The sequence below is a fragment of the Paroedura picta genome, chromosome 15, assembly GCF_049243985.1.
Source record: "Paroedura picta isolate Pp20150507F chromosome 15, Ppicta_v3.0, whole genome shotgun sequence".
NCBI lineage: Eukaryota > Metazoa > Chordata > Lepidosauria > Squamata > Gekkonidae > Paroedura > Paroedura picta.
In genome coordinates this window covers 16,381,284-16,405,493 of record NC_135383.1, presented here as the reverse complement: position 1 = coordinate 16,405,493, position 24,210 = coordinate 16,381,284, and the positions used below count along the sequence as shown (strand labels likewise).

Genomic DNA, 24,210 nt, shown 5'->3' with positions numbered 1-24,210 from the left:
ATTATGCACCCCTTCCCAAGCTGCACCCATCACGACAGTATTATGGTGCCATGAACAATCAAATTCAAGTGGCCCCTTTAAGAGCCACGAAGACTCGTTCAAAGCGTGAGGAAGGCTGACTGCGCACGCGTGGAGCAGGGGGAGCCCCGCCCGCCGCAACTTCCGGGTCGTGACCCGGAAGCGTAAGCAAGGCCAGCGAGCTGAGCATGGCTGTCCCCAAGGAGGGCGGCGGCGCCCACCGGGCCGGGGCCCTGAAGCAGCAGAATAAGCCCCACAAAGCGGGCCGGCACCGCCGCAACAGCGCCCGGAGGCAGGCCGGTGAGCGCGCCGCGGGAGGGGTCTCGCTTTGCCTCACTCGGGCGGAGGGGGGGGAATGGAGCCCCGCAGTGCAGAGGGTGTCGGTTGCCAGATCTGGGTTGGGAAACACCGGGAGACTTTGGGGGGGGGGGCTGGGCCGGGGAAGGACCTCAGTGGAGTCTGCCCCCACAGTAGTCAATTCCCCCAGGGGAGCTGAGCTCTTGAGTCTGGAGAGGAGCTGTAATTCTGGAGGACCACCCCCTGCCCGAGGACTGAAGCCGAGAAGAGAATCGCTACCAGCTGTCCAGTGAAGTCTGTTTCACTCCAAAAACAAACGGCTGCGTGCTTTCCTTTTTATAATGGTACAACGCAACTCTTAAACCGGACATGGAAATCACCAAAACGAGGTCCTAGCCTTGCCCCGTATTCATGGGAAACCCCTTTCTTAGAGGCAGTCCCCTGTACTGTAATAATCTCATCGGTGTTCAGTATTAACCCCATACAAACCCCGTTTTTATGGGAAGATACACAGACATTTGGTTTTGGCTTCAATCTTGTGGAATCGACGTTCCTACTTGGGGACTGGGAGACCTAGAGAGGGTGGCAGGAACTGACTACAGTTGGCACCTTCTGTGCCCCGTTTCGAGAAGTTCCCTCGAGGGGGGATGAAGGGGGCTTCAGTTTGATACAGCAATGAAGCTGCTCCCCCATGCACTTTCTCTTAAAGGAGTTTTCCCTTATAATATATGGTGATGTTTTGCAAAGGGCTTATATGCTGAAGAGGAGGGCCCCAATTGTGCAAGTATTTTCTGTGAAGTCTCTCAAGAGCCCTTTCGGATAGTAGGCAGCAAAGTTGTAGAGCTTTGAAATGGCGTTTCCAATCTGCAGATGCATTTTATGTATATTACATACATACAGCTCTACGTAGTCTGTATTGATGGCTGCTTTTTTCCCTTTCCTAGTTGGGGTGTCTGTCAAAACTCTCAGCTGTCAAAAGCGCCGCGACCTGGCCAAGCTGGATCGCAAGCACCGGGCATTGCAGCTCCGTCAGCAGTCCAAGGAGGCGGTAAGCTTAGCATTGGGCTCAGAAGACAAGAGGAGCTAAATATATTTGCTGCTTTGAGGAAGGACAAAGAGGACTCATTTTTTGTTTGTTCATTTTCCTCCTTGTGATTGCAGGTGCTGGCAGAAAAGCGAAACTTAGGTCACAAGGATGGGCCCCCACACCTGGTGGCTGTGGTCCCACTGCATGCTGATGTTGACAGCCAAAGTGTCTTGCGCCTGTTTCACAGCAGGGAGGATTCCATTGTGCATCAGGTTGAGAGAGGTCTCCCGGGCTTTGTCTTTCTGTGCCCCCGATCTAAGTTGCGATGGCAGTTTGTGGTAGCTGACAGAGGTGAGGACATCTTTGCAGACTGATTCAGCTGTTCAGAGACATATTTGGGGTGTGCTCAGTCATTAATGCAGTTTTAATTTTTCTAGGGAACCTTCTTGCTGTTCTGGACCTTGCTAAAGTCGCTGACACCCTACTTTTTTTGCTGGACCCACTTGAAGGCTGGGATACTATTGGCAATTACTGCCTTTCCTGCATATTTGCACAGGGGCTCCCCAGCTATGGTGAGTGAGGCCAAAAGACCTTATTGCCTGGTGAGCTTTGGCTACCATGGATTCCTTGTAGCATGTAATAGGCCAGGTCAGCCTTGGTGACCAGGAAACACACTTGCAGTGTAGACCTGTTGATGGGCAGTTAAGACAAATTGTGAAAGCTTCTCCAAAGACTTGTTAGTGGCCTTCATAGACCTTTCACTCTCTGTATGCCAATAGTGTTAAAGGAAGCTAATGTGTTCAGGTGTACCTTTGAACACCAGATAGTGAGGCTAGAGAGGATCATGTTCTGCACTTCCAATTTGCCTGCACTGGAATGAAAGCAAGAGACCTTGCTGTACTTGGTTTAATCTAGCAAGCCTGTTCTGTTTTTATTCCAGCTGTTTTATGGGGAATGATGGGAAGGGAAGGCATTGGAAGGGAAGGCAGGAACATTGTGGAGGTGTTAAGCTTTGGAGTGGCATTTCCTGCCATACTGTTTGTTTGGTCTGCTCTGCTGCACAGCCTTCACCTAGCCTGCTGCAAGCCATTCCTTGGCTTCAGCGCTGCTTTATCAAGGCCCAAACTTGTCTCCTCTTTGCTGTCTGTAGGCCTTGCTGTTCACGGTCTTGCCAACCAACCGCTGAAGAAGCAAATTGACTTGCAGAAAAAACTGAGGAAGATTACTGAGAAGAGATTCCCTGAGGCCAAGCTCTTCCCCCTCAACACAGAGCAAGAGTCTGTACTCCTGCTGTATCACCTCGCCACCCAGAAACAGCGGCACCTGACATTCCGGGACCGGCGAGCCCACCTACTGGCTGAGGCTGCGGAATTTGTTCCTGGGCCAGGCAGTGCTTTGGTGGGGACTCTGAAAGTGTCTGGCTATGTGAGAGGGCGGAGCTTGAATGTAAACAGTTTGGTGCACATTGTGGGCCACGGAGACTTTCAGATGAGCCAGGTGGATGCCACTCCAGAGCCATTTGGACAGAACCTGAGACCTGCAAAAGGGCAAGCTAGAAGAGGCCAACGTGTGCAGGTATGGGTGGGTTCTGTTGCCTTGCTGAGAAGCTATGACTGGGGGAGATGACTGAATGTTCAGAGGAGGACTGCCACCTCCAGTAATTTGAACCCCCCCCCCCCTCTGGCTCACAAGTGGCCGCACCGGTGTGTCTGTCTCTTGCTCCCTAGGACAACCCTTTTGGTGAAATGGCTAAGATGGAGGAAGATGTGCAGGTCTTAATGAGGGCTGACCCTAGCAAGCAGGAATCATTGCAGTCAGAGATTGTCCCTGATCCCATGGATGGAGAGCAGACTTGGCCCACTGCAGAAGAGCTGATTGAAGCAGCAGGTGACATCCTGGTGGCTGGGGAGGATGGCACTTCTCTGTTCTCTTCCTTTCTTTGGTTTGGCCAGCTCTGTCCTGTTTGGGGACATGATGCATATATGTGTGTGTGCATCTCACCCAACTCTCCCAAAATTCTCCCAATTCCCAACGTCAAGTGGGACACACAAGGCATTAGCCTTCTTCTGGATCTCGCATTTGTTTGCAGATGCCTTTTGAGGTTGCATCCTTTTGGGAATGCAGCATGTGATGCTGTAGGCTCAGGGCTAAGCGCCACTGTCAGGCTTGGCCCTGACAGTGAGCATTCGGTGTTTGGTATTGACTGGCCTTCTCCCATGCCCCGGCAGAATCTCTCAAGCAGACCAAGAAGATCTCCAAGAGGGTCCCCAAAGGGACTTCCGCCTACCAAGCCACCTGGATCGTAGATGAGAGCGAGGGGGAGAGTGGCAGCGACGACGAAGAGCATGACGAGGCAGATGGGATGGAGGAAGAGACATTTGCGGAAGAGGCCATCTCCCAGGTAACAGGACGAGGGGATGAAAACAACCACTGGTTTCAGGGCTGCCTGGCTGGAATGTGTACAGGATGTCAGACGGCTGTGGCTCCTTTCTTGGGGGGCTTCAGAGGTGAGGAGGACACAAAGCAAGGGAGAAGTGTGACCTCTGATGGACCAGTTGTGGAGGCATGGGTTGCTGTTATCAAGTATGCTGATCTAGCTCGGTTGCCAGCTCTCTTCTGCTAGCCTTAGAGGAGGCATTGCTCTGGGTGTTGCAGATGATGATTGATGGCACAAAACTGGGTGTGGGCACAGAGAGAAAGTAACAGGGTGGTGGGGACACCACAGAAGAGCCTTGCTGGAAAGTCCATTGCAGAACAGAAGTTCTTATATGCCACTTTTCTCTACCAGAAGGAGTCTCAGAGCGGCTTAAGATTGCATTCCCATTACTCTCCTCACAATAGACACCCTGTGAGGGAAGGGGGAGGCTTAGAGGCCCTGATATTCCTGCTTGGTCAGAACAGCTTTATCAGTGCTGTGATGAGCCCAAGGTCACCCAGCTGGCTGCGTGTGGAGGAGAAGCAGGGAATCAAACCCAGCTTGCCAGATTAGAAATCCATGCTCTTAACCACTACACCAAACTAGCTTTGCAGGAGACTGGACTTTGGTCCTGGCTGTCACCTTGGGTTGGTCCTATACTCTGCATGGGCTGTCCCTGTGCCCTCATTGCTGTTGTTTTTGTGTCCCAGGATGGGAGTGGCAGTGAGGAGGAGGAAGAGGAGGGGGAAGAAGAAACTGGTACAGAGGACGAAGAGTGTGAGTCCATGGTGCTCCCAGAGGAGGTTGAGAAGATGGAGGAAGAAGAGGCAGCGCTGGAGAAGTACCAGCGGGAGAGACAGGAGGAGATGTTTCCAGATGAAGTGGACACTCCCCAGGATGTGGCAGCCAGGATCCGGTAAGAACGCTGCTTCCCTCCAGAAAAGGGGAGTTGCAGGGGGGTGCAGACCTTGTGGCTGCTTGCAACTCGTATTGCAAGAGGTCACGCAGCCAGGATAGCCCTCAATGGGTAGACAGGGCCTGGTGTATGGGAGCACCTTCTCCATCCTCCTTTGAATGGTTTGTGGGGACTTGCTGCAAGCAGATGTCGAGTGCTGAAACTGTGGGCAGACCCAATCCTAGGATGCCCAACTCAGTGCAGGAGATGCAGTCAGTATCTCATGACCATTGTGCAGAGGGCTAGTATAGTTCTACTCCAGTGTAGGAGTTATACCAGTGTTGTCTTGAGATTCATTGGTGCAAGGCTTAGTTGACATCCAAGTTGTTCAGGGACTAAGCTTTAAGATTGTGCAGTAAGGCAGGAGATGAGCTTACTGCCCTCTGACCTCCAGCTTCCAGAAATACAGGGGACTGAAAAGCTTCCGGACATCCCCATGGGATCCCGATGAGAATTTGCCCCAGGATTACGCCCGGATTTTCCAGTTCCAGGATTTCTTCCAGACCAGGAAACATGTCTTCCGACAGCTGAAGCAAGAGGAGGAGGATGGAGCTGCGGTAGGCACTTCCTTTCTCAGTGCGGCTTTATTGCACACCTGTCCTGCCCCTTCCCCAGATCCACAGAGGGTAGTTGGTATTCTACCTTGACCACCGTGCCGAAAAGAGGGGAAAAGGATGTGGCTCTGTTTGAATGCAACTCCTAGCTTGAGCAACTGATAGTAAAGATATGGTTGACCACCTGTATGCAATGCCTGCTGAAACGTCAGAGAAGAGGTGGAATGAGATTTCTATGGGGTGGGGAATCCTGCCCAGTCCTGGCCCCTCCCACAATCAGGAAATTCTGAGCAGATTATACAAAATGGAGAAAGTAAACTGGCATAATATTTCCAGAATGCAGAATTTAGATTACAGACTTCCTCTACGGATTTTCAGCATGTTACCAAGCTCTTGTACTCTGAGACATTCGAAGAGAACTTGTTGAGGCGTGGTACCTTTCTGGGCCTCCATGTCACCTGTGCTTCTCACACCTTTTAGAGCAGGGATAGTCAAACTGCGGCCCTCCAGATGTCCATGGACTACAATTCCCAGAAGCCCCTGCCAGCATTCGCTGGCAGGGGCTCCTGGGAATTGTAGTCCATGGACATCTGGAGGGCCGCAGTTTGACTACCCCTGTTTTAGAGGGAGGGGAAGGGCTCCAAGTACATGGGCTGCTGCTTCACACATTGAACCCACTTCTACAGGAAATAAAAGAGGGTTTTTCTACTTCAGCTTCCGGGCAGAGACTTTCTGACTTCTCCCTCCTCCTTTGTTGGCAGCAAACCTCTGGAGCAGACCCTCCCTCCCCTGGATTCACTACTTCCTGCAGTTGTGCAGCTTTCCTTCCAGGGTGCCATCCTGTCTCCTTTGTCTGCCCTTTCCCCAGGTTGGCCGCTATGTGACACTTCACGTTTGCAACGTTCCGGTCTCCGTAATGGAGACTTTCCAACAGCAGCTGCCTCTGGTGCTCTACGTACTGCTGCCTTACGAGCAAAAGGTGAACTGGGGAGACAAGTGGTGTGCCTGTTTAGTTTGCGGGTGGGGAGGTAAACAGTGCCACCTTTCTGTGCGTAAGAGGGGGAAGCCAGTGATGAGTTTCCATCGCAATGTCTGAACCTGTCCGATGCATCCTGACGAGCTTTTGGTAACCTGAGGTTTCCCTGCAGAGGGACATGTTTGGGCCACTGGGCTGGCTGGCTTGCTGGTGGCCAGGGCTCAAGCTTCCTTCTGGTTTTCCCTCCCACTTGCAGATGTCTGTGCTGAATCTCCTGGTCCGACGTTTCGCAGGCTACACAGAGCCTGTTCAGGCTAAGGAGGAGGTGGTCGTTCATTGTGGATTCCGCCGCTTCCAGACCTCGCCCCTTTATTCCCAGCACAGCTCAGGTAGGGGAGTTTTGCTCGGTAACCCAACGCTCTGCAATCTATGATTCAATGTGGAAGGAGGGGAAATGTTTTGGTGATAAATGGGACCGGTCACTCACAGAGTGATGTAGTGGTTAAACAGTGGCAGACTAATCTGGAGAACTGGGTTTGATTCCCCACTCCATATGCAGCCGGCTGGGTAACCTTGGGCTAGTCACAGTTCTCTTGGGGTTGAGCAGTTCTCTTAGAGCTCTCAGCCCCACCTCACAAGGTATCTGTTGTGGGGAGTGGAAGAGAAAAGGTGTTTGTAAGCTGCTTTGGGACTCCTTTTTGTAATGAAACTCAGGATATAAAAAATCCCAGCTGTTCTTCATTGAATGCTGAAGGCCACAGGCTTGATCTTTGATAGCTCTAGTTATTGAACAGCAGGGCTAGGAGGGTCCTCTGTCTGAGAGCATAATGCTCGGTCTAACTCCAGGAATAAGTGGGTGGCCTGTGATAGCTGTGTCAAGACAGGAATTATGGACTTGGGAGCAAATGCAGTGAATTGGAAGAGCTGCTCAAAGTATGTGGCTGAAGGTGCCTGTGCAGGCGTTCTTATTGCCCTCCCCTGAAGCTGACTCAGAAAGGAGGCTTGTAGGGTCTAAACCACATCATTTTCCTCCCTTAGCATCCAAGCACAAGCTGGCACGGTTTCTACCAGCTGATGGCACCGCCATGGCTACTATTTACGGCCCCATCACTTTCCCACCGGCTTCTGTGCTGCTATTCAAGCCAAGGAGCGACGGTAAGCCAGGGACAGAGTGGAGGGTTCGTGAGGCTTACCTTTTTCCACAGGCAATCTTACCGTTCCTAACTTTAGCATGCTCCAAGCTGGAGGACTTGAACGCTTATATGGTGGAGGGACCAGAGTAGTGGACGAGCCTAGAGGCCATAAAGTTCATTGGTCCAGAGGAGGGCAACAAAGATGGTGAGGGGTTGGGAGACCAAGACGTATGAAGAAAGGTTGGGGGAGCTTGGTCTGTTTAGCCTGGAGAGGAGATGACTGAGAGGGGATCTGATAACCATCTTCAAGTATTTAAAAGGCTGCCATATCGAGGATGGAGCAGAGTTGTTCTCCCTTGCCCGGGAGGGACGGACCAGAACCAGTGGGATGAAATTAATTCAAAAGAAATTCTGTCTAAACATCAGGAAGAAGTTCCTGGCAGAGCGGTTTCTCAGTGGAACAGGCTTCCTCAGGAGGTGGTGGGTTCTCCATCTTTGGAAATTTTTAAACAGAGGCTGGAGAGCCATCTGACGGAGAGGCTGATTCTGTGAAGGCTCAAGGGAGTGACAGGTTATAGTGCATGAGCAATAGGGTTGTGAGTGTCCTGCATAGTGCAGGGGGTTGGACTAGATGACCCATGAGGCCCCTTCCTACTGTATTATTCTATGATTCTATGGTCAGTGTGGGGCCAGTCGTAATTAATTTGTGGGGCAGCTGAAGAAGTAAAAAGGGGATGGGCAGGGGAACTGGCACACCTCCCCCATCTTCTTTTGAGGGTGTAACATAACCACTGATTATGGCAGACTTAGGAGAGCCTTTTACTAGAGCCTCCCGTCTTGGTCTGTGTTCCCTCGGTTAAAGAATGAACAGATCTGTGGGGGGAGAGGGTCGAAAAAGCAGGGCCTTTTCAGTGGTGGTGTCTTGTGCAACAGTCTTGCCATACATGCTTGTCCAGCACATCATTGTTTGTTACCAAAGTTTGCAACTCCCTTTATTTGCGGCCTTGGCATCTTTTACAGCAGGATTTAGTGGCCAGGGCCTATAATAACGATAACCAAAATTAATTAGTGGTCAAAGCCAGGATTTCATTATTTAAAACTAACTTCAATTAATTTATAGTTTTCAGGCTTTTAAAATGTGTTTTGTTTTCAATGTTGTTATTAAACTACGTGTGTAAATTATGTTCTGGCCAAATGCTGTATTAAATAAATTTGTACATAATAAGAAGAATAATATTTAATTTGTATACTGCCCCTCCCTATATGGGCTTGGAGCAGTTTGCAACAATAAACATTCAATAAAATCAGTTTCAGGAATGAAATACAGTAAAATACTATACAGTTCAAAACCCTGCCTCCACCCCCTTTGCACCCCTCATCAGATGAATCACTGTGTCAGCAGCAGAACATCAAATTGTTTTGCTTGGCGCTCAGGACAACAAATCTTGCACTCTGGCAATAAATCTTGCTGCTCTGACTTGGCCTGGCTTCCAGGTGTATCTAACCAGTGGCTCTCTCTCCCCGCCAGTTTTTTTTTTTTCTGGCATAGCATCTTCACCTGATGGAGACTGTATTTTTCATTACCTTGGGCCAAAAACAGTCAATCACCTCTCTAATTTCTGTAAAATTGCTTTCAGAATTTGGACTGGGAAATGTTGAACTCGCATCATCCATTGGAAGTGGCTAGTTCTAACTCTCTTTTGGTTAAGAGCGGCTGCTTCTAATCTGGTGACCTAGGTTCAATTCCCTGCTGCTCCACATGCAGCCAACTGGTGACCTTGGGCTAGTCACAGTCCTGTTAGAAGCTGTTCTCACGGAGCAGTTTCTCTCAGAGCTTTCTCGGCCTCACCTACGTCACAGGGTATCTGTTATGGGGAGAGGAAGGGAAGCCGATTATAAGATGCTTTGAGATGCCTGCAGGCAGTGAAAAGTGGGGTATAAAAACCAACTCTTCCTCCAATGCTGTACCAACCTACTGAAAAAGTAGCCTTCACATGCAGTAAACAAAGGTAAAGCCTGTAAGAAGTCTTCACCCTGATCTAGCTAGTCTAATGACTTCTGCTCAATCTAGCACCATCTGTTTTTCTTCTTAGGATCACATGAACTCCTGGCCACAGGTTCTCTCCACAGTGTTGACCCCAGCAGAGTGATCCTGAAGCGGGTGGTGCTCAGCGGCCACCCTTTCAAGATTCACAGGAAGATGGCTGTTGTGCGCTACATGTTCTTCAACAGAGGTACAGGTCTGGAGGGAAAATTCCTCAGGGGTCCACAGTGTGAGCCCTTGCCAAGCGGAGCACAGCTATTGAGAAGACCCTTTAGTCTTTTTCAATCAGCAGGCAGGGCACAGCCTATATGCTGGTCTTGGTTGACCTCTAGCAGCTGTGGAAGCAAAACCTATCCTCCCTTCCTACCGCCACCAGTCTACCATCCCTTTGAGCGGTAGCCATGGAGCAAAAGGCCCGTTCTTTTAGCATACTGCTATAATGAAACGTCATGTAACCCTTCAATGGTTCAGAGGACAGGTTGGGTAGGTTGATGACGAAGGAACATTTCTTAGCATTATTATCTTTTCTAGAAGAAGCACCGGAGCTCTGTAGAACGCAGGGAAGGATGAAGTTAGTTTATGGAACTTAAGCAGGTTGGGTCGTGGGGGTTGTCTCCATGCATGCAGCTTGTGCAGCTGTAGCACATGAAGAGTTGCCTACTGCAATACTCCAGTGTGATAGGCACATGGCAATACCTAACAATGTGCACATTCTCCGCTTCCCTCTCTGCCTACAGAGGACATCTTGTGGTTTAAGCCGGTAGCACTCCGGACCAAGTGGGGTCGGCGGGGGCACATCAAAGAGCCTGTGGGTAAGTGGTCAGGGTCAATGGTGTGGATTTGACTTTGTAGCTCTGCCCCCTGGTTCCTGGGTAGGCGGTTTATAACCTCTCTGCTCTGTTTCCAGGTACCCATGGCCTGATGAAATGCCAGTTTGACGGCCAGCTGAAGTCGCAGGACACAGTGCTGATGACCCTGTACAAACGAGTCTTCCCTAAATGGATATATAATCCCCATGTTCCAGGACTGGGCAGGATTGGAGAGAGTGCCCTTTGTGAAAGGGAGGAAATGGACTAAAGCAGCCTGCCTTTATTTGCACCTTTATTATTGAGGGAAGCTTGGAAGAAGGGCTCTGGCAGCTCGGTGGGGGCCAGAGACTTATACCTTCTACCCTTGGAAGAGCTGGGAGGGGGGGGGGGGAGTCCCTGCTTTTTGTCTTCTCCCATGCTTCTGAGGGTCTGTGTCCCTCCTTCAGCTGCCTTACCACCAGTTCAATGAATAAAAAATCCTCATGTGCCTGGTTGGTGTAAAAATTTCTCTTTGATCTTCTCCCTGCACCTGCGGGAGAGGAGCCAAGGGCCATGCTGGAGCATTTGCTCTGGCACGGTGCTTTCTGCAGCTCTGTGGCAGGAGTTATTCCTTTGCTTTTTCAGTTAATAAACACAGATCTCAAAGCAGCATGGCATCCTTGCATGGACACATGCATGCACACACGCAAACCCGCTCTTGGCTCGACACCTATGCTGCTTGGTGGATGCTACAGTCCCAGAGATTGGCAGGAGGGAGCTCAGAGCCACCTGTTCACAGTTTCCCATTGAGACCTGATGCCTGCCTGGAACTTTTGCCTCCTCTAGACTGGCTCTGACCTTCCCGCAGCCACCTTACCCACCTGCTCAAGGAATAAAAAATCCTCAAGTGCCTACTTGGTTTAAGGGTCTCTCCTTGATCTCCCCCCCCCCTCCAGCTGCAATCGAGGGAGGGGAGCAAAGAGCTACACTGGGGCATTCGCCCTGGCATGGTGCTTCCGGAGTTCTTCCTTTGGGCTTTCAATGAATGAACACGCCTCCCGCAGCAGCATGCCATCCTTGCCTGCATGCATGCCTGCTCTTTGCTTGGCTCCTATGCCGCTTGGAGGATGCCACAGTCCCGGCTATTTGCAGGGTTTTTAAGGGGACTATATAATTTCACAGGATTTTATTCTGAAAGAAGCCTGTTACTCGCCACTGCCCACAAACCGACTCCTAAATGAAAAACCAGGGCTGCTCACCCGGACTTGGCGCTCTAGAGAAGGGCGGGGCTCGCCGTAGAGCTCCCAGGCTCCTTTGCGCGGGCCTGGCCCTTCCCGGCTGCCGTCCGTTTCCCTAGCGCCGGGAAGTAAAATGGCGGCCACGGAGCTGGAGCGGGTTCGTGTCTCGGCTGCGGAGTTGCGAAGGGGGATTCTGGCGGCGGAGACGGCGCTGGGGAGGGGCGGCCCAGGTGAGGCCCGGGAGGGCGCGTCTGGGTCCGCCGTGCCGCGGGAGCGGCCTGCTTCTGGGCTCGGAGCGCTCCCCTCTTCCGCTTCTCTCCCGACGCGGGACGGGGGTGTGGCGAGGCCAGGCCGGAGCGGAGGGAGGGAGGGAGGGAGGCCAGGCGGGCGGCCGCCTGCTGGATATCATCCTTCAGAGCCCGGTCGCGGCAGTCTGTCGTGAGGGGCTCCGAGCCTTTGGCCGCCGGTGCCGGACTTGGGAGCTTGGACGGTCCGCAACTCTCTCTCCTGCTTTGGCCTTTTCAGTGAGGGGGGCTGACGGTTCGGGGGCGCCCTGCGGCAAGCCCCCTCCGGAGCCCCGAAAGCCGCGCGTTTTCTCCGCTCCAGCCGCTGAGCGGACAGGGGCCGCGGAAACGAAGCGCGTCTTTCCGGGACTGCCGGGTTGTGCTCTTTGCCTCTGCTCTGATGAGAGTCGAAGCGGGAGAACTTGTCATGGTTTTCGTTGATATGCTCCTTCGAGTCTCCTTGCCGTGCAAGAAGCATCGCATCTACTCAATCGCACCCTCGTGGTCCTTCTGTAATGTCCTCCTGAGATGTGCGGTGGGAAACTTATTCTCATAGTGGCGCCCTGGTGTTCCAGCAGGAGACAGTATAAGAGAGGATGCTGGGCTGTGTTACACCATCTCATATTCTTAGATCAGTGGTTCTCAACCTTCCTGATGCCTTGACCCTTTAATGCAGTTCCCCAACCATAAAATTATGCAAGTGTCCTTTCACAGAAATTAAATCGAAACTGACCAATGGTGTGAAGATCCATTTCATGATTGTCCATAAATTGGGTTTTTCTCCCATTGTTTCTCAGTTCATTTCTGCCTCTTGTCCCACCATGCCAATCTCGCTCTTTTCCGCTGCTCCAGACAGAGAAACACTCTCTCAATCTAACCCACAAGGCTGTTGTGTGGATGGTGCCCCCCCCCTCCAAGCTGCTTGCCCTACCGCAGCCCCGTGAAAGGGTCCTTTGATCCCCAGGTTGAGAACTACTGTCTTAGAAGTTGAATGGGTGGGTGATTTCTAGTTGTATCTCTTCTCTCAAAAATGTAAACCTCACATAGAAGCACTATATGCATTGTATGTATAAAGTTCTTTGGAGATATATACCCCTTCACATCACATCACACATGTATATAAAACGCATAGTGCACACACACACTTGTGTTGGTGTAGTTTATTGTAAAGAGTTTTCATTGCATCCCCCCCCCCCCAAAAAAAAAAAAAGCCCCTGGGATGTTGGTAGCAAATTCCCATTTTGCTGTTGGGAATAACATGATAACAGGGATGTCTCAGAGACAATGCAGTGAATGTGGCTCTAATTCCTCTAATTGTAAATTCTTATCCACTGGCTAAGACAGAGCTAGAGATGTGTGTGAAGTCCATACATTTTAGTGTGCACTGCATTAGGTTGTAGGTGTTTTCAGTGATGTCAGCCCAATGGAAATAATTCTTTAAACTTAACTCTTGTTCTCTAACCATATCGTCATACCACAAATAGAATAAAACAAAGTTTGAATCCAGTGGCACCTTTAAGACCAGCAAAGTTTAATTCTGGGTATAAACACATTTTCAGGGAAGAGCAGCTTGGTCCACAGAAAGCCAGTGACTCCAGTTTGGAAGTGGGCCTTGCAGTTTTGTTCTTGCAGTTTCTGAGCTGTGTTCTTTCTCGGTTCTGCAGTATGTGGCCTCCTTGGTGAAGCATTCCCTGAAATGCTAAATACATCCTGAATCCCAAACAACATCTACATCCCAGCACCAGCAAATAACTATGACTTTCTGAACCACATCCCAGTGGTGCAGCTGAAAAACTCCTATGTTTCTCCCCGCACACACAGACAAATGCTCCTCAACCTGGTGTAGCAGCCTGGTGGCCCCTGTGGAAGTTTCAGCAATAAGTGCTTTCAAAATAATTAGGTGGATTTACAACTTGCTTCTTGGAAGTAGGTTACATACTAATACTTTATGCTTAAAATAATTTGCTTGTTACAACTTAACGTGTTTTAGAACTGAGTCTTGGTAACAGCACTTTTCTGTGACAGTTACGTTAATTAAAAACAAGTTTTGAGGCTGGCCTCTAGCTCCGTTGAAGCCCTGCCCAGAAGTTAACCAAAGTTTCCCTAACAAACCTAGTTCCAATAGTCACCTTGTCCATTCCAGAACTCTGCCATGCCAGGGCTCTGTTGCCAAGGACACGGCTTTCCCCAGTGTTCTGATGTCTGGGAGCTGAGAACAGTTGGAGGTATTTGGCAGTACTTGTATCCTGCAGGTTGGTAGTGGCACACAGAGCCTAACCAGCAGGAGGAATTGGCCACAGTTGGGATGTTCTCTCCTGCGGGAGGTCAGTTATGCCATGGTGATTCTGGACAGGTGTCGTGTAGTATTACAGTGGTATTTGGGATACCCCGGCTGTGGTGTGAAGCTTGTTTTGGTGCCCTTGGGCTGGTCCCGTGCTCTCAGTCTAACCTATTTCAGTAGATTGTGAGAATAAAATGGGTAAAGGAGAGCCGTATATGTCTTTATGATAAAATATTACATAAAATGTAGAAGGTGGAGAGAAACCAGGGAATATTTGGGGGGCTGTAGAAGTGGTTGCTCATTTCGCAGCCACTGTGTTGCCTCAGAGGGTCAGACCAGAACCAATGGATTAAAATTAATTCAAAAGAATTTTCAACTAAACATCCGGAAGAAGTTCCTGACAGTTAGAGTGGTTCCTCAGTGGAACAGGCTTCCTCAGGAGGTGGTGAGTTCTCCTTCTTTGGAAGTTTTTAAGCAGAGGCTAGATAGTCATCTGACAGAAATGCTGATTTTATTAACATAGGCAGATTGTGAGTGGGTGGGCAGGTAGTTGTGATTTCCTGCATTGTGCAGTAGGTTGGACTAGATGACCCTTAGGTCCCTTCCAACTCTATGATTCTGGGAAAGTTAGACATACATTTAAAATAACAGATGCCAATATTTGGTTTCTTGAGAGGAAGAAGTAGTCAGCATCACACTTTTGTCACCTGTTGTGCATAGGACTGCATAAAACAAACCTCAGAGTAATGATTAGCCACCAACTTTGAGGGAGTTCAAACAGAACACACTGCTGGTTGTTTCCCCACTGAAATGGAAAAGGTGTGAGCCTAACCTGTGAATTTATGGGGAATTACTCTTTGGCCATGCAAAAGGAGTTCAGAAGGCCCCCGGCTGGTGTTGTCCTGGATCTTGTCAGGTCCTGCTTTTTGCAGTCAGAGGCATCATCAGCTGTATGATGATGCAGAAATGGAGCAAAATTCAAGTAATAAGTTGTTCTTGTAATGATTTAGGTTGGTGTGGAAATATGTATTTATTTAGAAAAGGTATATGTCACCTCTTCAGGGATCTACTCAAGAGATGGCATACAGCTTGCAAATTTTCAAGCAACACAGAACTCTTCCTTGTGCAGAGGTCTGGAGTTGAAAATGTCTTGCTGTATTAGCCTAGAAAAGACATCTGGTCTATTTGCTGGTTGGTTTCTCTCTCTTGAAAGGACACAGTATCTTTGTCCCCCCATTAAGTCTTGTAGTAACATCCCCCCATTAAGGTAGAAAAGAGCTGAAGGAATTCAAAGTGCAAACAGCCTCCATTTCTTGACCTTTAGGATCAGTAGGGCAGCCATCATGAAGTAAACAGTGCATTCAGAGGTAAATGAGTGCTTGTAATGTCTTGCCAGTTTTCCATCTGTCCTGCCTCTGCATGGTCTTTTTCTTTGTCCACTGTATGACCGACCACTTGCATGTGCTTCTTGTTTTGTAGAGACTATGAAGGAACCACGACATCGCAAGGACAATAGGCGCCCAGACCTTGAAATCTACAAACCTGGCCTCTCCCGGCTGCGTAACAAGCACATCTTAGAAAAACAGGAGCCTTCTGGGCCTGAAGAAGCCAAGGACAGAGCAACTGAAGACACAGGCCTTTCTGCTGCTCCCAGCAAAGAGGAATCCCACGACTCTCAAGACCCAAAAGCAGGAAACAAGAAGGATTCAAATAGCCCTTCAGAACAGGGTATTGGGATGGGACCCCCTCAAGACCAGGTGAACCTCCCTGAGGACTGGTGTCCAAAGATTGTCAGGCGCGTCAAGAAACCAGACCAGCAGATCTACCAACCTGGGAAACGCCTGCAAAGCTTGTCCAAGGAGACCATCGGCCAGTCTGCTACCAAGGAGTCTTCCATTAAGGGAGAGGGGGATGAAGAGTCTGAAAGGGATAACAGAAAGGGCAGTAACAGCTGCAGAAATCAGGCAACCCAAGAAGGGAGGGAAGGGAGCCTAAGCAAAGAAGGAACCAAACCTGCCCCTGGGGAGAAAGGCAGGCGAGCTGAGCGAGCGGACAAAGCCCGGAAAGGTGGCTTGGATATGGCCCATGGCAAGCTAAGCACTCCTAAGCGTTATTCTCGATCTGACAAACGTCGGAACCGATACCGCACCTGCAGTACCAGTTCAGCTGGGAGCAACAACAGCACAGACGGAGTACGGGTGGAAACAGAGGCAGGGAAGAGGCGTCAGGACCTGATAAAGGAAAGGCCTAATCCCCGGAAGCAGCTCTCCACATCCTCCACAGACTCCTTTGATGATGACAGGGCTGTGGAGGCAGAGGCACATGGTTCCAGGAGGGACTCGGAGACAAAACGGGACTCGAAGCCCAGCTGGGCTTCCAGGACCACGGATGGGAAGGAGACCAAAGCAGCCCACCATGGTGGCAGGACCGTAAACAGGGAGTTCCTCTGTACGACAGACGGGGACCAGCAAAAGCGCAAGCTGTCAGGAGCCAGCTTGAGTGACTCCACAGAGACCGGAGAGGGGAGGGGCATGAGGAGGGAGCCCCCGGGGAGAGGCCGGGGCATCCTGGTCCTCCCAGCTAACACGGACCTTACCGCTAGCAGTGCTGGCTCTCCAGAGGCTCCCCACTCAGGGTCCAGACTGCTTTTTGGAGGTGGCAGCAAAGGGACCCGGGGCAGGGGCCGAGGGGGCACTGCCCGCCGACTCTGGGACCCTAATAACCCTGACCAAAAGCCAGCGCTGAAGACTCAGACCACCCAGTTGCACTTCCTAGACACGGATGACGAGGCGGCTCCTGCGCCTCGGAGCGACAGCCGCCAGGCCCAGGCATCCTACTACAGATTCCAGAACTCGGATAACCCCTACTACTATGGGCGGTCTGTGGGCCAGGCCTCCTCATACCCCTACCCAGGATACTCACTGCAGTATCCAGTGGGCCCCAGCAACGGGGTTTTCCCAGGTGCCTATTATCCTGCTGGCTACCCGAGCCCAGCCGAGCCTTATCTCTGTATCCCTCTCCTGGCCAATCCGCTGAGCCCTGAGATGGAGCAGCAGGTACGGAGCCTCCAGCAGCAGGAGCTCATGAAGGTCCTTCGCGAAGCCAGCAATTTGGAGCAGCAGCTGAGCAATCTCCTGTCTAGGGACCGGCTCAGTCCTGAAGGCCTGGAGAAGATGGGACAGCTCAGGTTTGAGGCTTTCTGTGTCTCGGGGCAAAAATCTGTGCAGGCGTTGGGAATGAGGCCATTGACTGAACATGGGGGAGGGTTGGGCACTGGAATCCTGGCAGTTGCTTTGGCTTGGTTGTGCTGTGTCAAAGCTAGCCAGCAAGGAGCGTCACAAAAAAATCCTGTCCAGCCTGCACAGTCTAAGGCAGGGGTAGTCAAACTGTGGCCCTCCAGATGTCTATGGACTACAATTCCCAGGAGCCCCCTGCCAGCATTCGCTGGCAGGGGGCTCCTGAGAATTGTAGTCCATGGACATCTGGAGGCCGCAGTTTGACTACCCCTTGTCTAAGGAAAGCTACGAGGACTCGTGGTTGGGTTACTTCAACATGGGAACCTGAGAAGTTGTTCAGGTGTTCATAGAGAGGAAGTAGCAGAGCCCTGACGGGGTTGAACAGACTACCATTTTACAGGCCCTTTGACACTTTAATAGTTCCGAAGGGACCCAGATCTCCACTGGTCACTCATTATACCAGGCTGGAGCCAGGCCCAAAAATGTCCCGGCTCTGGTTGAGCCCAGTAATACTTTGTTGGGGCCAGGGATCACCAACGGATTGGAATTAGCAGAGCACGGTGCTCTTCAGGGGATGTACATCCCTTAGATACACAGACCACGTAAGGCCTTGAAACCGAATGCCTTGAACTTGACCCAGAATTCAACTGGCAGCCCATGCAGCTGCTGGAGGGTAAGCAGCCACATTCTGCACATATAAGAGTATCCTATTATTCAGGGAGGCCACTGGAATCTTCCACTACTCTTTGCTGAGGAGTCCTCCTCTGCATTGCCTCTCTGGGAGAGCATGGTGGCCCTTGCTGAGTCCTGGACTCACGCCTTCAAGGAAGGCTGGGAGAGAAGGAGCAAGCAAAAGATGGCAGACAGTCTCTTTGTCACACAGACTAGCAAGGAAGTCCAGGACAGGAGGTGTTTTGCTGCAAGGAGACTACTGTAACTCATCTAGCTGCTTTCCCTGCAGCCAGAGGTTGTCCCCCAACCCCATCCCTCAGATTCCCAAGATTTCAAGACCTGCTCCCGGCAAAGTTTCTATGAACACGCTGTTCAGCATGGTGTTGGGGGAAGGAGTGCCCTCCTTGAGAAGGGGAGTCTTTAGTTTTTCTCTCAGTGAGAACTGATCGGGGTTGGTTCCAGACTAAACTGGCCGTTTTCACCTGTTCCTGCTTCACACTGCAGACCTCCCCATGCAGCATTTTGTGGAGGTGTGGGCAGGGGCTGCAGAGAAACAGGAGTGGCACGAAAATCTCCTCCTGATGGCAAGCTTAGTGTGGCGCTCATGTCTTGAGTTCACATGCATTAAGGCTGTCTTCCATGAGCCCACCTATAGACAGGCTGCAGCTGCGGGTTTGAATTTCTTCCCTCCCCAGAGCCGAGATGCTGCAGCTTTATGAGCGTTGCCTCCTGACCGACATTGAGTTTGCTGACACCCAGAACGTGGACCAACTGCTGTGGAAGAACGCCTTCTACCAGGTGATCGAAAAGTTCCGGCAGCTGCTCAAGGATCCCCTTGCGGAGAACAGCCAGGAGCTCCGCAGCAAACTGCTCCAGATCCTGGATGAGGTAATAAAAGGCCCAGAAGTTGCCTTGCTGGATAAGGCCAAGGGCAGGGTTCTTGGCCTGAATCTTAGCAAGGGTGAAGTGGCCTCTTGTAAAGTGGTTAGCCTTCTGATCTCCCCCACCCCATCAAAAGCGTCAAGCACCTTTGCCTCTGTGCTAGTAATCTGTGACACTAATCACCCACCAGGGGTGCTTGAACTAGGTGCAGAGTGTCTCCCTCTCCTCCTGACATCTTTCTCCCCGTCACAGGGCGCACTTTTCTTTGATGGCTTGCTGCAGAAACTGCAAGTATCATACCAGTTCAAGTTGGAGGACTACATGGATGGCATGGCAGTTCGCAGTAAGCCCCTGCGGAAGATGGTGAGTCCTGAGGCCACACCTGGCCAGAATAAGAGGTGCAAGGCTTGCTTCAGTTACAGCCGGGGGGGGGGGGAGTTGCCTAGGGGGCAGCCGAGTAGGACCCTCGCAGGGCTGCTCCTTAGGGCCATACTAGATGTGACGCAGGGACACTTGTGGCTGCCACATGGGCACTGCTGCCACTTTAAAGCAATTTAAAGAGTTTATAAGGGCCCAGTCTTGCTCTCCCTTGTACCCTCACTCACCCTCCTGATTTTGGCACTCAGAAAGACATGGGGGCTGTCCTTTGGGCCAAATTAGGATCAGATTCTCACCTCATTTTCAGATCACTTAAAAGTGACAGTGGCGGCCTTGTGGCAGACACCAGGAAGTTGTCATGAGCAGTTTTGCCCTTAGCCTTGCTTCCTCTGTGGACAGGGATGTCATTCCAGGTCATAGATTTTGCCAAGGGAGGGAAGGTATCAAGTGCAATAAGTCTTATTTAAACTGCGGCTTATTTCATGGTGGTGGTGGTGTGTCTGGAGATCGATTCACAGGACAAAGAGCCTGCAGGCTTACCAGTCAGAAAGGGAGAGCAAAGTCGGGCGGAGGGAGAGGAAAAGGTTCAGAGTTTGGTGCCCACAAGGGGCACACTCTCAAGTATTGCTAAACCAGTGAGAAAAGTTCTCCTGAGGCAGCTTTGTCCCTCCCATCTGAGAGACGGCTGATTGCCTGTAGAAATCAACACCTTTTCATATTATGTGAGAAGGTCAAGAACAGAGTGACAGCTACTTGGTGATTTTTTGTTTGTTTCCTCTAACTGGGCATCTGTAGTGCTGAACTCTGCCGCTTCTCAAGCAATAGACTTGATAGGTGGCATCATCCAGGTGTTTTCCAAATAAATGTGTGAATGTCGGGACCCTTTTGGAGTCTCCAGCTTTCTTTGATCCCTTTCCAGTGCATAGTTTCCATCAGAGGCCTGTCTGCTGTCGGCTTTGAGCTTTCCATCAGCAGTGGTTCGACTGCCAGCCACCTCCGGGCATTCATGACAGGCTTTCTTAGGAGGTGGTGGGTTCTCCATCTTTGAAGATTTTTAAACAGAGGCTGGATAGCCATCTGACAGAGAGGCTGATTCTGTGAAGGCTCAAGGGGGTGGCAGGTTACAGTAGATCAGCAATAGGGTTGTGAGTGTCCTGCATCGTGTTGGACTAGATGACCCATGAGGTCCCTTCCAACTCTATTATTCTATGATTCTGTGATTCTTGTCTGTTCCTCTGCCAGGTGAAATACGCTCTCATCAGCGCCCAGAGAAGCCTGATCTGCCAAGGGGACATCTGCAGGTACAGGGAGCAAGGCAGCGACACGGCCAACTACGGGAAAGCGCGCAGGTGAGAAGGAAAGGCTTTGCAAAATGCAGCTGGAGGTATCTGGTTGTGATTTTGGCCCCAGCTGTAAAGGATATAGATTATGGGTAACAGAACCATGTGCCATGCGGAATAAGAAGAGGGTGAAATGGAACTGGGTGTTGCTCGGCAAATCGCCCTCAGCAGTTGCGCTAAGGAGTTTGGCAGCCGTTAAAATGAATCAGTTGTACCTGGGGCGGTTCTGTGAATGGGTCTGCTGCTTTCATGAGCAACAGAAGAAATGCCCCTTCCCCCAAGCAGCATCCATTTGGCATTTCAGTAGTACAGTTGGCAATAGAGCAGGGGTGGCCCAGCTGTGGCTCTCCAGATGTCCATGGACTACAATTACCATGAGCCCCTGCCAGAAGAGTGCTAGTCCATGGACATCTGGAGAGCCACAGTTGGACCACCCCTGCAACAGAGGGAAGTCACAAGGGTGAGATGAGGGGTTATAGGGATGGCTGGGAACATTTGGAGTCACGCAGATCGCTAGCCTTCCTTCCAGCTGTGGCCAAGGAACAAGCGGAAGCCAAAGGCACCATCGGAAGGTACAAGATGCAGCTGCCTTTCTAAGCTTAAGCCGGCCCGGGTCTGGTCATTGCTTGGCCATGCAACCTTCTGCGTGTAACCTGAAGCTCTGTCACGGAAGAATGTTGGGATGTAAACATAATTGATTAATCTGATCGGTGATGGAAAAGGCAGGTTTTGAGATGGTAGTGCCATCTAGGCACTCAGGATAATAGTTGCAGGTGTAAAAGGGAAGTGATGCCCTTCTGTCTCCGCTGACAGAGGGTGGACCCGAAGAGCACCGGCCTGCTGGCTGGATTTAATTCCTGCAAGCCTCCGTTTCCTGTCACCAGTTTAGACAAAGGCTGGCTTGTCACTCCTGCAGTCTCTTTCTCCCCCAGCTGGTACCTGAAGGCACAGCACGTTGCCCCCAAGAACGGACGCCCCTACAATCAGTTGGCTCTCCTGGCTGTCTACACGGTAAGAGGCAGTCCTAACATGAACTCCTGAGCCTCATAGGCTTGAGACAGAAAAGCTGAGCTGTGATTGGTTAGACCTGCTGTCAGATGACCACTGGTGACAAGTAATATTGCCCCGGGAGGGTCTGAATGAGACATTTTAAGCATGTGCAATTGCAAAAAAAAAAAAAAAAGTCCAGATCAAAGCCCCATTTCCTGGTCACCCCCCCCCCCATTCCCTTCTGCTCTGCTAGTCCCAGAGGGGTGTGTGTGGTTGATTCTTTAGAGTGGTCAAGTGGAATGGAGCTGGCACCTTCTGTACGTCCCACAGAGAGCTTTAAGATATAGCAAGCAAAATTTGCTCAGGATCCCCTGGCTCCATGGAAATGAGATTGGCCTCAACCAGGGCCAGGCTGGAGTTTTAGTCGTGGCAGGTTGCCCCACTTCTTCCTGCACACACATGGGGGAGCATTTGGCCTGGTGCACCTCATCCGCCCCTGATCTGTGCTCCTGACAGGGGGGTGGGGCAGTGAAGTTCCCAGGGCATAAACAGTCTTTGATGTGATTTGATTGTGATTGTATTGATGGAATCCGTGCTCAGTCGCTTGAGATAGGGCAGAAAATAAATACAATAAATAATAATCATAGAAACATTCATAGAATAATAGAGTTGGAAGGGACCTTCTGGTCATCTATGCCAGGGGTAGTCAACCTGTGGTCCTCCAGATGTCCATGGACTACAATTCCCATGAATGGGAATTGTAGTCCATGGACATCTGGAGGACCACAGGTTGACTACCCATGATCTAGTCCACCCCCTGCATTATGCAGGACACTCCCAACCCTCTCGCTCATCCACTGTCACCTGCCACCCCCTTGAACCTTCACAGAATCAGCCTCTCCATCAGATGGCTATGCAGCCTCTGTTTAAAAGTATCCAAAGATGGAGAAGCCACCCGAAAATTAGCAATACTCTCTGGAAGGGGTCCAAAGTGCGACTTTGCCAGTTCTTATAACAATTGTCTGATTGTTTGTCCGCAGAGGAGGAAGCTGGATGCAGTGTATTACTATATGCGCAGCCTGGCCGCCAGCAACCCCATCCTCACTGCCAAGGAAAGCCTCATGAGCCTCTTTGAAGAGATCAAGCGGAAGGTGAGGGGGAAGGAGGCCCTTCCCTGGCCTCCTCGCAGAGCCCGTTAGCACCTTCCCCTTTTGTGATCCCTGCTCTGATGGGGCCTTTCCTCTCCTCTGCGTAGGCTGAGCAGGTGGAGCAGAAGCCGAGCCCCAGCCGGAGGGGGAAGGGGAAGAACGCGGCGTTCCGGCCCGTTGGCGACGATGCCACCAGGATGGAACTGTGGATCCACCCTTCCCACGCTCGCTCCTCCCAGGGCCACGAATCTGGACGAGACTCTGAGCAAGACAACGGCCTCGGAAGCCTGAGCCCCAGCGATGTGAGTGTCACGGGGACAGGATGTGGCTTTCTCTCGGGATGTTTTCTTAGCAGCGCCTCTGGGCAGCCCGAGACGGGTGCCTTCCAGGTTGGGCAGTGTTTCCTCCTGCCACTGTGTGGTGCTGTTCCTCTTGTTACGCGAGACAGGCTGCCAGGCTCCATGCCCAAGACAGGCGCAAACTGGAGCAGCGGCGTCGTGGTTGAATTTTGACGCTTGCTTTCTAGCCAGCCCCTTTTCCAACAGAAGGGGCGGCACAGAGACAAGGCCCCAGGTTCAGTCTGCCAGTAACAGGCTCTCTAGTAGCTTATATCTCCTAAGCCAATAAGACCAACAAAGATTTATTCAGGGCATGAGCTTTCGAGTGCAAGCACTCTTTGTCAGACTATGACGTCAGACCAACACGGCTACCCATTTGAATCTCTCCTAAGCCAAGCAGATTTGCCACTTTTGTTTGCCGCATGGTTAGAATGACCCTCATGGGCTGTGCCAATTGTGTTTCTGTCAGCTGCATTTGCCACCCTGCAGCAGGGACCTCCCGCTGCCTTGAGCTCCCAGTGAGGGATGGAGGGGCGATGCGGCTAATTAAGCAAGGCACCTGGGGAGAAGGGGGTGCATCTCCTGCCCAGGGCAGGGCTATCTTTAGGTCCTGGGCACATGCTGGGCAACTGGGACTGGAGCTCTGACAGCCACAAAAGCACATGGCAATAAAGGTGGAATGTTGGCAGAAGTCAGCATAGATCTTGGGCTGGCTGCTGTGGATCAGAGGGCTGCACTGACCCATGACTGACACTTGCCTTGCAGTGAGGGTCTCAGAGCAACAATGGCAGACCCTTGACACTGCAGGATGATGGAATTGAGGAGATGTGGCATAGCACAGGCCTGGTTTGGGGTGTGACATTTGGCCGATCTGTCTGATTCCACCCATGTTTGACCCATGGTGGCTTCCAAAAGGAAAGTAGTTGTTCAGAGGCCCAAGTCCTGTTAAGAGCTGCTGACCAGGAGTAGGAAGTCAGTGCTGGGTAGCAAGCCTCGGGCAGGGCTGTGTCCCAGTCCAGCTTGCCATGTCAGTATTAAGGGCCAATGGAGAATCTCGGAGCCCCAGCACTGTCACTGCATACTTTGCTCGCTTGCTCGGAGTGCCACACTCAGAGCGTATCGCAAAGATCTGCAGCTGGGCTTATTAAAGTGTACACCGGTGTGTTTCCCTCCCCTTTCTGTTTCACAAAGAGTTCACAGGCTGGGGTTCTCTCA

General features: G+C 51.2%; 2 protein-coding genes and 1 non-coding gene across 6 annotated transcripts in view; all 3 read left to right on the top strand.

Moving 5' to 3' along the window:
- Positions 1-150: 150 nt before the first annotated feature.
- TSR1 (TSR1 ribosome maturation factor) lies at positions 151-10,689 on the top strand. Its single transcript, XM_077312578.1, has 15 exons — positions 151-318; positions 1,260-1,363; positions 1,477-1,693; positions 1,780-1,914; positions 2,493-2,917; positions 3,070-3,229; positions 3,571-3,743; positions 4,469-4,674; positions 5,108-5,270; positions 6,136-6,246; positions 6,500-6,632; positions 7,282-7,398; positions 9,470-9,610; positions 10,158-10,232; positions 10,328-10,689. Exons 1-15 carry the CDS (start codon positions 207-209, stop codon positions 10,495-10,497), a joined length of 2,442 nt encoding a protein of 813 aa, XP_077168693.1. The 5' UTR covers positions 151-206; the 3' UTR covers positions 10,498-10,689.
- Positions 6,326-6,415, top strand: LOC143824963 (small nucleolar RNA SNORD91 family). The gene has a single exon (XR_013226926.1). It is a non-coding gene; the product is annotated as a small nucleolar RNA SNORD91 family (small nucleolar RNA).
- An 833-nt stretch (positions 10,690-11,522) lies between the features above and the next one.
- Positions 11,523-24,210, top strand: part of SMG6 (SMG6 nonsense mediated mRNA decay factor) — a 90,086-nt gene continuing 77,398 nt past the window's right edge. For 2 of the 4 annotated variants that reach the window (XM_077312575.1, XM_077312574.1), the window contains exons 1-8: positions 11,523-11,676; positions 15,491-17,198; positions 18,615-18,807; positions 19,054-19,164; positions 20,422-20,528; positions 21,452-21,530; positions 22,550-22,660; positions 22,765-22,959. In XM_077312575.1, coding sequence (XP_077168690.1) covers positions 11,580-11,676; positions 15,491-17,198; positions 18,615-18,807; positions 19,054-19,164; positions 20,422-20,528; positions 21,452-21,530; positions 22,550-22,660; positions 22,765-22,959 — 2,601 coding nt within the window. In that variant the 5' untranslated portion in view covers positions 11,523-11,579. Of the gene's footprint in view, positions 11,677-13,919; positions 14,055-15,490; positions 17,199-18,614; positions 18,808-19,053; positions 19,165-20,421; positions 20,529-21,451; positions 21,531-22,549; positions 22,661-22,764; positions 22,960-24,210 lie in introns of those variants that run through there. The other 2 variants (XM_077312577.1, XM_077312576.1) reach the window with 2 other exon arrangements.

Coding starts and splice junctions, on each gene's coding strand:
- TSR1 (XM_077312578.1), top strand. CDS start 207: ATGGCTGTCCCCAAGGAGGGCGGCGGCGCCCACCGGGCCGGGGCCCTG. Junction 319..1,259: donor CAGCGCCCGGAGGCAGGCCG/GTGAGCGCGCCG, acceptor TCCCTTTCCTAG/TTGGGGTGTCTGTCAAAACT. Junction 1,694..1,779: donor GTTTGTGGTAGCTGACAGAG/GTGAGGACATCT, acceptor TAATTTTTCTAG/GGAACCTTCTTGCTGTTCTG.